We start from the raw sequence: 15,300 nt of genomic DNA on the forward strand, positions 1-15,300 counted from the left end.
TTACAATTCCCAATTAGGTAAACACGAATATCGTCATATCTATGGGGAGGGTATTTTCGATCCAATTAAAAAGATCGTTTCAAAAATGTTTGGTAAGACAACGAAGAAACTAGCGACTGAAGCAGCCAAAAAAGCGGCAAGTACAACATTGAACAAGACGGGAAATTATGTCGGAAATAAGGCTGGTGATAAGATTGTCCAACTGTTACAAAAAAATAACACACCATCGTATATCCCCCCTAATCAATCACAAGAAGCAAACAATAATACACCACTAACACAATATGAAGTCAATGAACGTGTTCAACGTATTTTGAGTGGTGGAAAAATTCGGAAGCTAAGAATATAAGTTTTTATCTAACCTAATAATATATAAATGCAAAGTTTCAGGAATCCTAAATATGTTGAACGATACGAGGATGTGGTTTTCGACCTTGAAACACCTTTAGTATCAGTCGTAGCTAATGGTGCCTCCCAAAAGAAGAATGGATACCGATTCGTGGCTGATAACTCTGGCGAAGTAGCTCCATTTGATTGGTATAATTCCCGCTTTGAGGTGGATTTTAAAGTTGAGCTCCTTGCTGATGGAGGGGCCATAACAATCGACGATCATAATGGAATAGTTAATGGCTCGCACTCATTTATTAGAGAGTTGATTGTTAAGATCAATGGCATACAGGTATACAATAACAATAATGCTAATCATAGCACAAACATTCGAAATCTGTTGGAATATGACTCTTCCTTTGCACAAAGCAGCGCAACAAACGAATTCTACTATCTTGATACTAGTAGAAGTGCCGAAGAAAGAGTAGCCCAGGCAACTTATAACAAAGGGTTTGCTTCAAGAAAGGCACTACTAGGAACATCGGCAACTGTTAACACTGAGATTCCTCTCAATAGGTACTCATTTTTTGAGGCTTTTGAAGACGAACTCATTCCAAACACAAAAGTTGAAATTCAAGTCACTCTAGAATCTGACGCTAACCTCGTGTGGCAGGCAGGTGATAATTGTAGAGTAGTCATTACCAAATTCAAGCTTTGGGTGCCCCGAATCGTTTTCACACCTGATGGTGTAAGCCAATATATGAGTAAATATCTTAAGCCTCATACGTGGACATATCTCCGAGAAATGGTTGAGAGGGGCGACTCGACTAAACAGCAGACGGCTAGTTTTAAGATCAACTCAGGGATAAATCGTCCACGGCATGTTTTTGTTTGGATATCTAATGATGCCAATCAATCCGTACAAACCGCTAATCCTTTTCTCTATGATACCTTCTCAGTCGCAAATGGTAGAACATTAACGTCTTGCCATCTAGAGGTAGGTAATGGGAATAAGTACCCAGAGAATCAGTACCACCCCAGTACTGAAATTTCTAGGGTATATAGAGACGCTATCAAATATGTACATCTCGTAAACGAATTAAATGGAGGAACATTGTTAAATAGGACGAATTTTGGCACTATATTCCCATTTATCTACTTCAACCTTGAAAACCAAAAGCTTGACATTAAGGATGGAACAACTAAGCTCACATTTAAATATGAGCTGTCTGCAGGTACCAACGCTGACTATAGTGTTTATGCTCTTGTACTTTATGAACAAGACATCGAGATTACACAGTCTAACGGCAAGCTACTATTGAAAGCATAAGGTGTCATTATTGAAATTTTAGATTTAATCATTATGTAGCATAAAATATTATGTAACATAATAATATATAAATGCCGTATTTTAAATACAATGTGAGGTTAACCGACGGGCAAAAAGATAAATTGCTTAAATCATATCAAAAGAAAGCACCAATGACTTTACGTCTAAAACATAATCAACTATCTGGGTCTGATGTGATTCTATTAACTAAGAGACAGGTAAATAAGATCGAAAAGAGTAAGATGAATGGGACTGGATGTGATGTGAAAATATCCGCAACACAGATCCGAAAACAAGAAGGTGGATTTTTGGGAGCCATATTACCAGGATTAACAAGGGTTGGGGCAATGGCTTTGCCATACCTTTCTAAAGCGCTTGGTCCCCTTGCATCGGGGGTTCTGGGTGGACTGGGAAGTTGGGGTGTAAATAAGGTCCTACCTAAATCAGGATCTGGACTGTTCAGTGTTCCGCAAGACAAAGTCGATAAATTGATAGCATATAAGAGTTATCTTACACCAAAACAGAAGGAACAAATTGTTCAAGCTCTACAAAGTGGCTCTGGTATGACTATTAAACTAACTAAGAAACAACAACAAGGAGGCTTTTTGGGGACATTACTTGCTTCAATTGGTATTCCTATGCTTATGTCAGCTCTTACTGGTAAGGGACTCCAGGTCGAACCGAAAGCTAGTAATTATGCAAAGAGCAGCAGTAAGGGGGACTCGCGTTCACCATTCGGAATCGCCCGGGAATTACCCGTGTTTACGCACTAGCGTCCCCCGCGGGAATTACCCGTGTTCTGTTATATGTTGCGCGAATGTTAGGAATATTTGTCTTATATATGCATGAATGTAAAGAGTTCGCCAATGACTTCTGTATGATTTGTCTAAGACCCAAAGTTAACATACCCAAGCCTCGGGGTTTCTGGTGTTGTGGTAAGAAAATGCAAATAGAAGACGACACGTCAGCACAGTGTTACGAGTGTGGTAAAAATATTCGCAATGCCGTACCAAATGCTACCAGAGAGCAGTATTACGCCAATGGAGGTCGTAAGAAAACGCCATATAAGAGAATAAAATACTTCAGGGACTGGATGAGTCATATCCAAGGTTATTGACCGGTATATTTAGACAACAAAGTAAAGAAGAAAATCATAGACCATTTAGAAGAGCCAACCCCGCAAAGTCTACGGAAAACGCTGAAAAAATTAAAACTAGGGAAATATTACAAAGCTATTCCCTATCTTTTGTCTAAAATTACCGGTAAGTCTATTCCTGAGGTTTCTGATATGAGCAGAGCCGAGTGGATGTTTTGTCGGCTGGATAAGGATATTCCTTATTATCCTGACGTAATTTACGAAATATTTTACAAAATAGACCCCAACCACCCCCTGTTAGGATGGATTCCGAGAAAATAAAAATGCAAAACTGGCGTTGCCAGAAACCCCACTGGGGAATGCATCGCGCAGAACACCAAGCTATCCCCAGTGGGGTTTTTTGCATTTTGGGCTTACGGGGCTTATTTCATCCCGCGCCAGAGGCCCTCTAGTACATACACATATATCTTTCTTACGACCCACCAGAGGGTGAACTCCGGACAGCGTCCCGAGACACCCCCTGACTTTTCCAATCGCGAAACCCCCCATCGCGGGGTTGAATCGCACTTTCCACCCCTCCCCCCACGGTTGCTGTGAGTGTGGGGAGGCTTTTTTTTTTCACTCACAGCAACCGGTCCAAATGCGTCTACAGCGAGGCTTGAACTCGGGACTTTAGGCCTCCCCAGCTCCAAAGTCCCACGATCACAAGCGAACGCCAGACACATCTGGACGCTTATGTATGTGAAAATTATTATATTTAATCTGCATATTTTCTAGACTGACGTTCGATATGTAAATAGAATCCTGTCACGCTCTTTTCAAAGCAGATGTTTACTGAGCAAGCTTTCTTTGAAGCTCTTCTTTCGCTTCTTGATAGATCTTTTTGCGAGATTCCTCGGAAAGATCTTTTACGACTGTTTTTTTATTCCTTATGTCCGTCTTTAGTTTCTCGTATTTGTCTTCTTCGGCTAAGATAAGCGAGAATTCTACGTCGTCTATCTTTCTGTCACGCAAAGCCTTTGAGACAAGGTCGGTAATAGTATTTACTTTAGCCCTAGACAGAGCTATTGTCGTGTCATGCTTGGATATTTTCGTGGATAGCTTTTTCATAATACCCGTAGCAACAGCAGAAATAATACCACAGGTTGCCCCAACGCCGGCCAAAGGAACTCCAACGATTATTCCCGGTCCAGTAAGCGAAGTAGCAACGCCGGAGCCCGTTAACACAACAGAAATGGATCCTGAAGTTATTGCAATCTTATGTAGCGTACTCCGGGCTCTAACGTATTTCTTCCTAACTTTTTCGTAGTGTTTTGCCTGCCCTTCCAAGTAAGCCAGGATTAAATTTGCTTTGTTGAGCCTAAAATTCTCCGCGTTTAGTTCGTTAGGTGTAGTATAGGGAACATCTGGGTACAACTGAGGTGCTGATGGTATAACATCCATTATATATACTAATGTACGACGCTTTTGGGAATGATATTGAGGAGCAGCCACATCACGATAATCGAGATTACTGGAATTGGAGGGTCTTTAGGAAGATGTTTCCGCATGCAGACCCTAGTAAGTTCGAAAGGAGACCCGATGGTATTTACTTCAACGGCGAAAGAATGTACAGTAATGCGGACTTGAAGGCACCAAAGCCCGTTCGTAAAGAAAGGCCACCAAAACCCGAGCATAAAGAAGTACCACCCAATTTTCCAAGGAATCTATTAATGGCCAAGGAAGATTACCCATTTTACGACGCCCAAGGTGGTATAAACGACTTCGATAAATTGGTAACGCATTTGAAGATTCCAGTGGGTCAGCAATCATTTGACGTAGTAGTAAGGGATATCTTTAAAGAGACGATGTTGAAGCATACGTCAGGTAAAGAGGCCAGGGAATGGTTAGCAAAACCTAACATGCGGTATTGGCCGCAGCAGTTAAACTTTGCCGTTTGGGCAGCAACTAAAGGTTGTGGGGTTGCCGCGGACATGTTTCACATTTCATTTATGCGGTTTCACGTTGCCTTTACGGTAAGGAGGTTGTTAAAGGAGCTTAACGTACCCCTACCAGGAGATGAGGTGTTTAATTCGATGAATAACCGCTACGACTCCGCTGCCCTAGAAAGGTTAATTAACGAGTTTAAGCCACAGCAAAGAGACTTTCGTTATAAGGAGGGTAAGACGCATGGGTTGGGCATTGTTTACGTTTGGGGTATTAATGCTGCGCGTCCGGCAGACATGGATCACCAAGAATACCCCGGGAAGAAATTAGAGTTTTACGATATGGGCGGTCGCAAGGATAATAACACGCTAATTGATAGGATTCAAATGATTTTTCCTAGCACTTGGGATCCGTTTGTGTTAATGAAAGGAAAAGGTTTAAGGAATTTCGCTAGGATTAACCGCAGCATAGAGGCATTCGTGTACTGCATCCTGGGAGCGCAGGTAAATACCCGCAGCCCCATTGTTGGATCTCAAGGCGCTTCACAGGAAACGCAACAGGAATTCCTAACCCTGTTTGAATCCGCAATAATAGAAAATGAGATCTCTAAGTCGGTGCAGAGATATCAACTTGCAGTACAGCAGTCTAAAGTGCGACTGGATTACGCTTTGTCGCCTGGTTGTTGGTTGATGCCAAGTAATTTGGTTATCAACGCCAATTCCGTCGTGGGTTACAACAATAAGCCGCAGCGAGCTACCAAGGACATGAAGTTTGGGGTGAACGACGTGAACTCTGACATGACCAAGGGCATTCCTCACTTCGTAGAGAAACCAAAAAAAGAACACGCAGAAAAACCAGAACCAAAGATGAAGCCTCAAAAGAAGGTTATGCCAACCATACCCGAGGAATATGACCATAACCTACTAAAGGCCGGCTTAGCAGCTGCAAGTATTGGTTTGACCTATTATATATGGCGATGAACAACCCTTACGTAGCTGGAGTAGATTGTGTTTATACGACTTACACAGGCGAGAAAAAATACACCCAAGCATCTTGGGTGGACGTCACGGGGATGTCTGTAGACTTGAACTACTCGGGAAAGAAGTTAATCCTTTGTAGTATTTGCATTGGCACGAGCAGCCATGCCAACGTGGGCTTTAGGTTCCTGGATGACAATGGCGTACTGCAGCCTATGAGAAATAAGACAAACAACAGGGAGCCTACGCATTTCTCCGTAGAGCCCACCACAACCAGCGCCGAGAATCTTTCCGTTTGGACTTTCCACATGGTCGCCGATTGCCATGGGAAGGTAAAGCTGCAGATAAGAGTAGACGATACGGGAAAGGTTACGGTAAATAGCATAGAAAATCAAAGGGATACTATTTATAATCATAAGACCATTAGCACTCTTACGGTGATTAGTCTTTAAATATATGAACCCACACGCGAAGGAAGATTGGTTTCTACATTTTTTGGAGGAGAAGGACTACTTAGAACAGCATTGGCATGACACGGGATTGTGGGTGAAGATTGGGGGCCTGGGCTTAATCATGTGTACTATTAGTATTTCAACGGCGTATTCATGTAAAGCCGGGTTTAGGACTGTCGATGAGAATGACCATCCATTACTACCTTACAGAAAAAAAGATAATAATAGGAACCCAGTTCATTTCTCGTCGGAACCCCCACCACCGACTGTAGAAGACTTAACACCAGTAAGTTTTCACATGATAGTCAATTGCCAATATGCGAAGTTACAAGTTCTCCCCAACCGCGTTGCCTACCTTCGGATAAATGCCGCCACAGTAAAGGCGAACCCCCCGACTGATGCAGCTTGGAATCATAAGACCATTAGCACCATGACCGCCATACCGCTAGTTCCGCATTATCAAGGCGGCGCGAATACTATCTTTACTTATCCTCAGTCGAGGACGCCTCGGGCACCCGACGACGATAAGCCACCAGTAACGTACAAGGATAAGATTAACCTTTCATCTTCTTCAGGAGAACCACCCCAATAGCTACTACCAAGATCCAAATGTTATTCCCCACGAACTTCAACAGTTCACCGCCGGCCCTAAGTGCCAGGCTAAGAACACTACCCAGCAGCCCAGGAAGACCGGCTGCCATCTTTTTTCCCAAGTCCGTTAGCCCACTGCCTAATTTCTTTACGCCTGCGCCTGTAGCCTTAAGCGCGGACAAGATCACGCCTACTACGCTCGAAATAGCGACCGCAAATGCCAGCGGAAGGCCATACTTCAAAAGGGCTCTTTTTACCTTTTCCTTGGTGGTAAGTCCCAATTCTCTTTCCAGGTTGTCCTTTTGCGCTTGTAATTCCGCGACTCTTTCCTGAAGGGCTTCTAATTCCCTTTGTGCTGCCTCCCTTTCCTCTTCGGGACGAGTTTGGTCATTGATTATTTCCTGCTGCCGCTCTATTTGCCCCTCCAGGTCCTCAATGGCCTGATCTCTTTGCCTGATTTGCTCTTCCTTAGTGTTAATTTCGGCAACCAACTGCCGCCGTTCCTCTAAAGAGCCAGCTATGGTGGTACGTAAGTTCTTAGCTTCTTCCTTGCTTATGTCTAGGTCTTGCAGGGCAAGTTCGAAGGCCTTTTGAGCCTGGTTTCTTTCGCGTAGGGCTTTGTCTGTTTGTTCTCTCATTTCTATTATTCTTTGGTTTTTATCGTCGACTTCTCTTTTTTGAGCATCGAGGAGCAGTCGGTTTTGTCTCATGTAATCTGCTTCCCTTTCCTCCATTGTCTCCTTTAGTCCTTCGACTTCCCTTATCGCTTCGATGCCCTTTTGTTGCCGCTGCATTAGGGTCTTGAACTTTTCAAAGGCTTCGCTGGTGTTTTCATCGTTTTCTCTTAGTCTTTCCACCAAATTAGGTCTTCCTAATGCGTTTTTGATTTCTTTTGGGAGATTACTGGTGAGCCTGTCGGAGTCTCTCCTTTGGTAGAGATTATACCACTTATCCCTTCCTTGATACTGGATTTGAATTTGCCCCTTATCTCCGGTTTGGAAATTAAGGCGGGTCAAGTCCACATTTGGAAATTTCTCCCTTACGTCGTCTAAAAGCCCCCTTAGCATTTCAGTTCTTAGGTCCGTGGAATCCAAGTTTTGCAATTCCAAATATTCTGGAATAGGTCGCCCTGGGTTCCTTGATTGCCACTTATCCTCTAAGGAACGCCAGGCCTCGCGGGCCCTACTGCCATATTTGCGTCTTAGCTTGTCAAAAAGGCCCCGCCCGTCAACGTTGTCATCAGGAAGTAAAGACTCGTATTCTTCATCGTTAATGTCGACTTGGCCTTCTTCGGTAAGGGGGTCAAAATCCGTTCCTTCTACTTCCATTATATATGATAAGCTCAAAGTTAAATCCCAACGTATTACCTAAGCAGGTTGGCGGACTGAAAGCAGAACGCACCTTTCACCGGGTCACCTTTACCCCCAGCAGCGCTAAGCCAGGGGAAACCCTGTACGTAGGCGTACCCCGCCTAACGGATAACCTAGTCCTAGTACCCGGTACCTTGGCTTTAAGGTTCGACCTAGCGGTACAGTCAAGCCCCACAGATGAAAGGATTATCGTTAACAACGTGGGCCGCAACATTGTTTCTAAGATGCGCGTAAAGTTCGCCGGGGAATCCTTGCTGGACTTAAATAGGTACGATCTGTATACCACCTATAAGGATCTATGGTTGACAGCCTTTGACCGCGCGCAAAGGATAGAACAAGGAATTGGTAGTGTTATCCTGCGTAAGGTCCGCACACCTACGAAAACGCAACCTACTGACGGCAGTGGGGAAACCGCAGTAGCAGACGCAAAGCGAATAAAGACCGCCTATGGTAGCAAGTATGTCATACCACTGGACTTTGAAGTGATTACGAATCACGGTGTGTATTACCCAAGACAGTTATCCGAGCTACAGTTTGAAGTAACTTTAGCAGATGCTAATAACATCATTGGTGGGCTAAGCACTGCACTTACCACAACAACCCCATACTCTATTACCAACTTAGAGCTACAGTACGAAACGGTATACAGCGAAGAGCTGGCCCGTAGCGCTGGCATGGAATACAGCTCCGGCAAGGCATTCCTTTACGACCACGTAGTGATGTACAAGACGTTCAGCTTCTTGGATAAGACGGACGAGGTTATCAATCAAAGCATTAACCTCCCCCGAAGAAGTCTCACGGGGTTGATGTTGGTGTTTGCCAAACCCTACGAGGCCGGCAAGCGCAACTCCGAAGCCTTTCATAACCCCAACATTACTAACGTAGGGGTCAACATAAACGGCGTTCCAAACAAGGTCTACTCCCAGGGGATAAAGCCCGCAGACGTCTACAGGGAGGCAAAGCGTAAGTTTGGCGACCAGGTAAGTCCCGAGGAATTCTTTAATGATAAGTACGCGCTGTGGATCGACATGCGCACCATTAACGACGAAGACCTACATGGTCAGGGTTTACGTCTAGTAAATACGCAGGACGGCATAACATTGGAGATCAAGCGCACCAAGAACGCCAGTGCAGGTGACAGCGACAAAATAAACTGCTACGTCTTCGTCGTGTCTGACGCGCAACTGAGCGTAGAAATGAATCAGCTAAAGAGCGTTGCCTATTGATCCACTCGCTCATCCTTTTGATAAAAAAATATCGTTGGTATATAATGCTTCGCGTATTCGAAAACAACGAAACCAAACTGCAATGCATAGTGCAAGGCGATAAACTATACTTCAAAGCAAAGGAAGTGGCGCTGGCGTTGGGTTATGAACGCCCAAAAGATGCAATTAAGGTGCATGTTCGTGAAAAGTATAAGGTAAAGCTTAGCGAACTTAGAGTGGAGGTGAATCGCCTCCCCTCGTATTCACAGCCTAATTCCCTGTACGTAACCGAATCTGGGTTGTATCAACTAATATTTAGCTCTAAGATGCCAACGGCAGAGACATTCCAGGATTGGGTCCTCGAGGACGTTCTTCCCGCATTGAGAAAGACAGGTAAGTATGAAATAGAAAGGCGGTTCGATAGTCCTAACAAGTTAGTCTTCAAAATGGAAAATGAGTTTGACCTGCATAAGAAAGTCGTGGACTACATACGCCGCTTCTACCCACAGATGCTCATAGCGCCCGGCTTAGGGGAATTGCAGGATTCTGACAGCAAACGCATAAAATGCTGGCAGAAGGGTTATCAAAGGGGTCAACCCGACCTCTTAATACTGAACGCGCATTTAAGGTATGAAGGGCTTTGCATCGAATTAAAGACGCCGAAAGGAAATGGCATACTCTCCGCAGACCAACGCAAGATAATTTCGCAGTATGACGCGAATGGTTACCTGACCATGGTTAGCAACGATTATGACGTCATCTGTCGTGCCCTTAGCAACTACGCGGAAGGCATCCGTATTCCCTGTCGGTGGTGCTGCAAACGCTTCAAGACTACGGAGACAAGGGCAACGCATTTAAGAATATTTCATAGATATAATGATCGTCAACCAAATACACTGGCGTGACCTGATTTGCGGTAAAGCATACGAAATAAAAAATTACGTCGTCTTCGAAGACATCGACCGTTTACGGTTAGTCCTCAAAGACTTAGAAGGCAAGGAATATTCCCTTTGGGCGCCGGATTGCGTGCGGTACGTAATTCAGGGCAAGGAATTCACCCACTTACGCAGCTATGGTAAGGTAAATGGCCGATGGAAGTTTGACATTGAAAGAAGAGTCACTCCATCTCCTCTTTGTAGTTAAGCGCGTCTGCTAAAGTCCGCTGCGCTTTAGGATCCGCGGAGCACCAATGCCCCACAAAGGATCCTTCGGAAAATACCCTGTCGCAATGAAGACAGGTGTATTTTTTACGCGGCTTGGGTATCGGCGGCTTACAAGGGGTAATGCAGTCGGCAGGTAGTTCGCAAGTAATACAGTCCATATATTGAAAGGGCGATTAGGAATCCTCCTAAGAAGGCGGCTGCGTAGGCTAGCATATACCTTTAAAAGGGGTTCTTATCTTTATTTATTATTATTAGATTATGCAAGCGCCCTTAAAAGGGGTCTTTATTTTTATTTATTATTCATTATCCTTAATAATAATAAATAAAAATAAGAATGGGATTTGAGACTCTTTGCACAAACCCTACTTTACTATCTTAAGCCGCCTACTAATGCTTACGGGCTTTCCTTGCGGCCTCATTGCCAGCATGCCAAGCTTCGAAGCGATCTAAGTACTCCTTAAAGCCGCCTTGGCCGTCGTAGAGGCACTGCCAAATATGTTGGTCACTTCTTTGACAGCCGCAGCGCTCACAAGTTGCCTCCCAATATTCCCTATCTTCCCACCTTACGCCTTCGACGCAGTCAAACTCCGTAAAGCGCTGGTCAATTTCCTTCTTCCGGCGCGTTAACTTCCTTTGGGTTTCCTTTGGGCAACATCGTGCGGCAACGTCGCCGTGCTCCTCGCAAGCCACGCTCAGCAGGTCGTAATTGCCGCGGCACCGATGTCGATGCCATTCGTCGTTCTTGTCCTCCTCACAGCGCTCACATACGTTCTTTAGGCAAACGCGGTTATCCACGTGGTAATCCAACATCTGCGCGCTGCTAAAGAGGCGATTACACTCCTTACAACGCCTTTCGCGTGCCTTCTTAGCGCATACCTTCTTTTCCAGGTGGTATTTTAACATTTGCTTGCTGCTGAACTCCTTGTTACACCGCTCACACTCCATATATAATAAGGATTTAATAACCCTTATATGGGATACCGCATGAAATCCTTAACGGCCAGAAACTATTTCAAAAGTGTCTCAGAATGTTGACGTTTAGGTTAAATCTTTGTTAAGGATACCTGGAAACTATTCCAAAGAGTGTCTCAGAATGTTGACGTTTAGGTTAAATCTTTGTTAAGGATGCCTGGAAAGCCCGTAATGGTTAGTAGGCGGTTTAAAATAGTAAAGTAGGGTTTGCGCAAAGAGTCTCGAATCCCATTCTTATTTTTATTTATTATTATATTAAGAATATTTAATAATAATAAATAAAAATAAGAACCCCTTTTTGAAGGGCGCTTGCAGGATTCAAAATAGTAAAGCTAAGACACTTTTGAAATAGTTTCCAGGCATCCTTAACAAAGATTTAACCTTATTGTCAACATTCTAAGACACTTTTTAAATAGTTTCCAGGCATCCTTAACAAAGATTTAACCTTATTGTTAACATTCTACAGGGGATATCGCATGAAGTCCTTAACGGACTCCTTAGCCCACGTTGCCATCGTTATCAGCGCGCCAAACCGTTCTGCACGCTTCAGACCGCACATTTCATCGTACAACTCCTGCACGCGCTCTTTTAACCGGTCGATCTCCTCCCTTTGCATTTCTATGGTGTCTCTTTTATCTTTTGCGTCGCCGGCAATTCTTTGCACTGCTTCCACTGGCTCCATATATATCAGGGAACAAGTTCCCTTCGAGAGAAGGGATATAATGAACCCAGATCATATGCCTTGTAACGCTCTGATAGTAGGACCCACCGGCTGCGGAAAGACCCAGTTCGTAGTAGAGCAGCTATTAGGACCCTTTAGATACCGCTTCGACTACATCGTGCTGCTCTGCCCCACCTACGTGAATAACCGCACCTGGACGGGCATAGGAGTGAAAGATGACGACTTCTTCGTGGATATCTTAGACCCTAACGAGTTATCCAGCCATCTTAAGTTTTGGCACAAACAATTCCCCAAGAATACGCAAACACTCCTCATATTGGATGACATCGCCTGCGGGGACGACGTAAAAAGACGCACCTCAGAATTAGTGAAGCTCGCCTTCAGCGGCAGACACGACAATATCAGCGTTTGGTTGCTCTCGCAGCAGCTTACCAGCGTCTCTAAGCCCTTCAGGGAAAACATAGGCTCTCTCGTAGTATTTTATACTCCAAGTAAGTCTGACCTGGAAACCATCTTAAGCGACTACGGCGGTGAGATATCCAAGGAACAGTTACACGAATACATGCGGCATTTAAAAACGCACCAACATTCCAAGATGATCTTCTCTTTGAGGTTTCCGTATTCCATTAACATATATGGAGATTGAGCAGCTCTTAGATGAAGTCCCCACACAGTTAGACGAAAGTAACCTTAAGGAACAACTTAACATCCTTGTGTCTTCGGGGAAGTGTAAAGAAATGATAGGTAAGGAACTTACCCATGAGCAAGTTAACAAGTTGCCAGAAGAGGAAGTTAAAAAGTTCCATAAGAGGTACGAGGCCGCCCTTGCAAGTAAGACCACGGACGCCGTAGCAGACTCCGCTATCCGACTTGCAACTAAATTGCTTGGACTTGCGCTGCCCATAGACGACGTGGAGCAACTGCGGAAGGACATAAGCGAGGACTATGTCATTGCCCAAGAACTTAAGATAACCTGCGGGTGGTTGTCTTTGAAGTGCGGTAAGTTAATGGCAGTCGCCTCTGCGGCACTTCACGTAGCTCAGCACGTTGACTTGAAGGAGGTACTGGTGTCTTGGAAGGACTTCAAGAAGGACAGAGAAGTCGAAAAGGTCTTCCAGGCAGCACTTGCTGAGGTACCTGATCAAGTCGCCTCAAGTACTTAGTCAAGTCGTCCTTAAGTACTTGGTCAGGTTGCGCCCAGGTTATTTCCAAGTCGTCCTTAAGTACTTAGTCAAGTACTTATCAAGTCCTTCAAGTCCTTAGATATAAATGAGTGAACCAGAGTCGAAGGTAGAGCAGCCCCAAGAGGAGCAAAAGATTACCAAGGTTAAATCTCCAGGCAGAGTCGCTGCCGGTAAGAAGCTCGCGGAGATAAATAGAAAGAACAAAGCAAAGAAAGAGGAAAAGGTGGAGGAAAGAGAAGAGGAATCCTTTATTAATCCTGGGTACGTCATTGGCGCGTTAGGAGTCGCTATAGCAGCAGGCAGCCTTTACTTACAATGGCGGGCAACGAAGCCAAAAGTAGAACCCGTGCATGTGCCGCCAACATATCACGCACCCGTGCAGGAGCCCCCTAAGAGAAGCAAAATACCCGTGATGGAGTAATAACCTTTTCACTCTGTAATATAATGTCAACCGCGTTATTGAAAACTGTTGAAGAAGCAGCTATCATTACTTCCATCGTTGCGGGTATTGGTTGGGTAGGTAAGAAAGTGCTCAAAGAAGACTTTACTGAAGACCCAAGCAAGAGCTTCGCTAATTTTGCTAAAATGACCGCTGCCGTAGGCGGGGCTATCATGGTAAAGGATTACCTACGGAAGGAAAAGTACCTGCCAACGACGTAACTCGTGAAAATCTCTGTGATTTTCTAATATATAATGGCTAGTTTAATCGCAGGCGGAGTTATTGCAGCTTTAGCATTCACTGGAGCTAATTATGGTGGTCAGTATTTGGATAGATTAGTTAGAGGTGATCACAGTGGAGATTTGGCCGCTGAAAGGAAGAGGCACGACTTAGCGCTGGAGAAATATCAGCGAGAAGTGGCGGCTTGGAATGAAAAAAGACAAGCTTACAGGGATTGGTTGGACAAGAATTACCAAGACAAGATGCAGGCGGATAAGAACTTCGAAAACACAGACTACGCCTTTAAGCTCTATGCGCAAGCACACCCCGCGGCATCGATGGGATTGAGAAAGCCCCAGTTTAAGGATTACTACCAGCCTTCTAAGAAACAAAAAGATAGTGAGTTGGTATTCGTGGGAGTTGCAGGGCTGGCGGGAGGCGTAGCTTTGGCGTATCTGCTCTAACGAAGGAAACTGTGTTTCCTGAAATATATGATTGTCTTTTTGGAAAGCGACAAGAATGACTTTACCACTTATCTGAATCCCCCCATTAAAGCCCATAAAGTTCGGTTGGTTAGTTGCTCTTTGTACAATTCTTGGTATAATTTAGTCGATGCCTTGGTCACTGAGCATAAAGGCGGCGGCAATTATCAAGGCGTAATGCTGCCCGATGGACATTACACACCAATCACCCTTGCTAAGGAATTAGCAAAACACGGTTATACTCTCACCACGGGATTGCCGCACGAAATGACCCTCAAACATAATATGCCAAACTATTCAGTAACTTTTGGAAAGCTTGACCCATTGGGGTCATTATTATGTGCCTCAGGCAAGACAATTACCGACGCGGCCATACCCGTGAAATGGAAAGTCGCATTCTCTTATGAAGTCTATTGCGACTTGGTTCATAGTTACAACAATGGAGAAAAGTCTTCTCTTATGTCCAAGTTTCTGCCCAAAGGTAATCCATTTGACTCAGAAGAATACACTCCCATTTCTTTAAGCTATGACTTGTCTCATTTGGTAGAAAGCATAAACATCACCATTAAGGTGGATGGAAAGACGGTGGATTTTAACGGACGCAAGATCAATCTTGTTTTGGAATTCATATAATGGGCCGCGTAGAGGACAAACTCAAAAGGATTTACTATGGGCCTGAAGGCTATTGGAAAAGAGCGTCAGCTATCAAGAAACTCGCGACCGCGGCCAGGGTATCAGAAGAAACGGCTAAGAACTGGCTAAGAAAACAAACCCTCTGGCAGGTTTATCTTCCCGTGCCTAAGTACATTCCCAGGCCCAGCTTTACCGTAAATACCCCCAATGAAGTTCATCAGGCGGATTTGCTTTTCTTACCGCACGATAAGG

At 44.4% G+C, this 15,300-nt stretch overlaps 2 protein-coding genes across 3 annotated transcripts in view; both read left to right on the forward strand.

Annotated features, from left to right (window-relative positions):
* Positions 1-15,300, forward strand: part of LOC116296157 (sushi, von Willebrand factor type A, EGF and pentraxin domain-containing protein 1) — a 53,274-nt gene that overhangs the window by 23,992 nt on the left and 13,982 nt on the right. The window lies entirely within an intron of this gene.
* On the forward strand, positions 5-2,386 carry LOC148908686 (uncharacterized). The gene has a single exon (XM_089034845.1). The coding sequence runs from the start codon at positions 377-379 to the stop codon at positions 1,655-1,657; it is 1,281 nt and encodes a 426-aa protein (XP_088890971.1). The 5' UTR covers positions 5-376; the 3' UTR covers positions 1,658-2,386.

The sequence above is a fragment of the Actinia tenebrosa genome, unplaced genomic scaffold (assembly GCF_029948245.1).
Source record: "Actinia tenebrosa isolate PJP-AT-01 unplaced genomic scaffold, QUT_ActTen_1.0 PGA_scaffold3__52_contigs__length_22856419, whole genome shotgun sequence".
NCBI classification, from domain to species: domain Eukaryota; kingdom Metazoa; phylum Cnidaria; class Anthozoa; order Actiniaria; family Actiniidae; genus Actinia; species Actinia tenebrosa.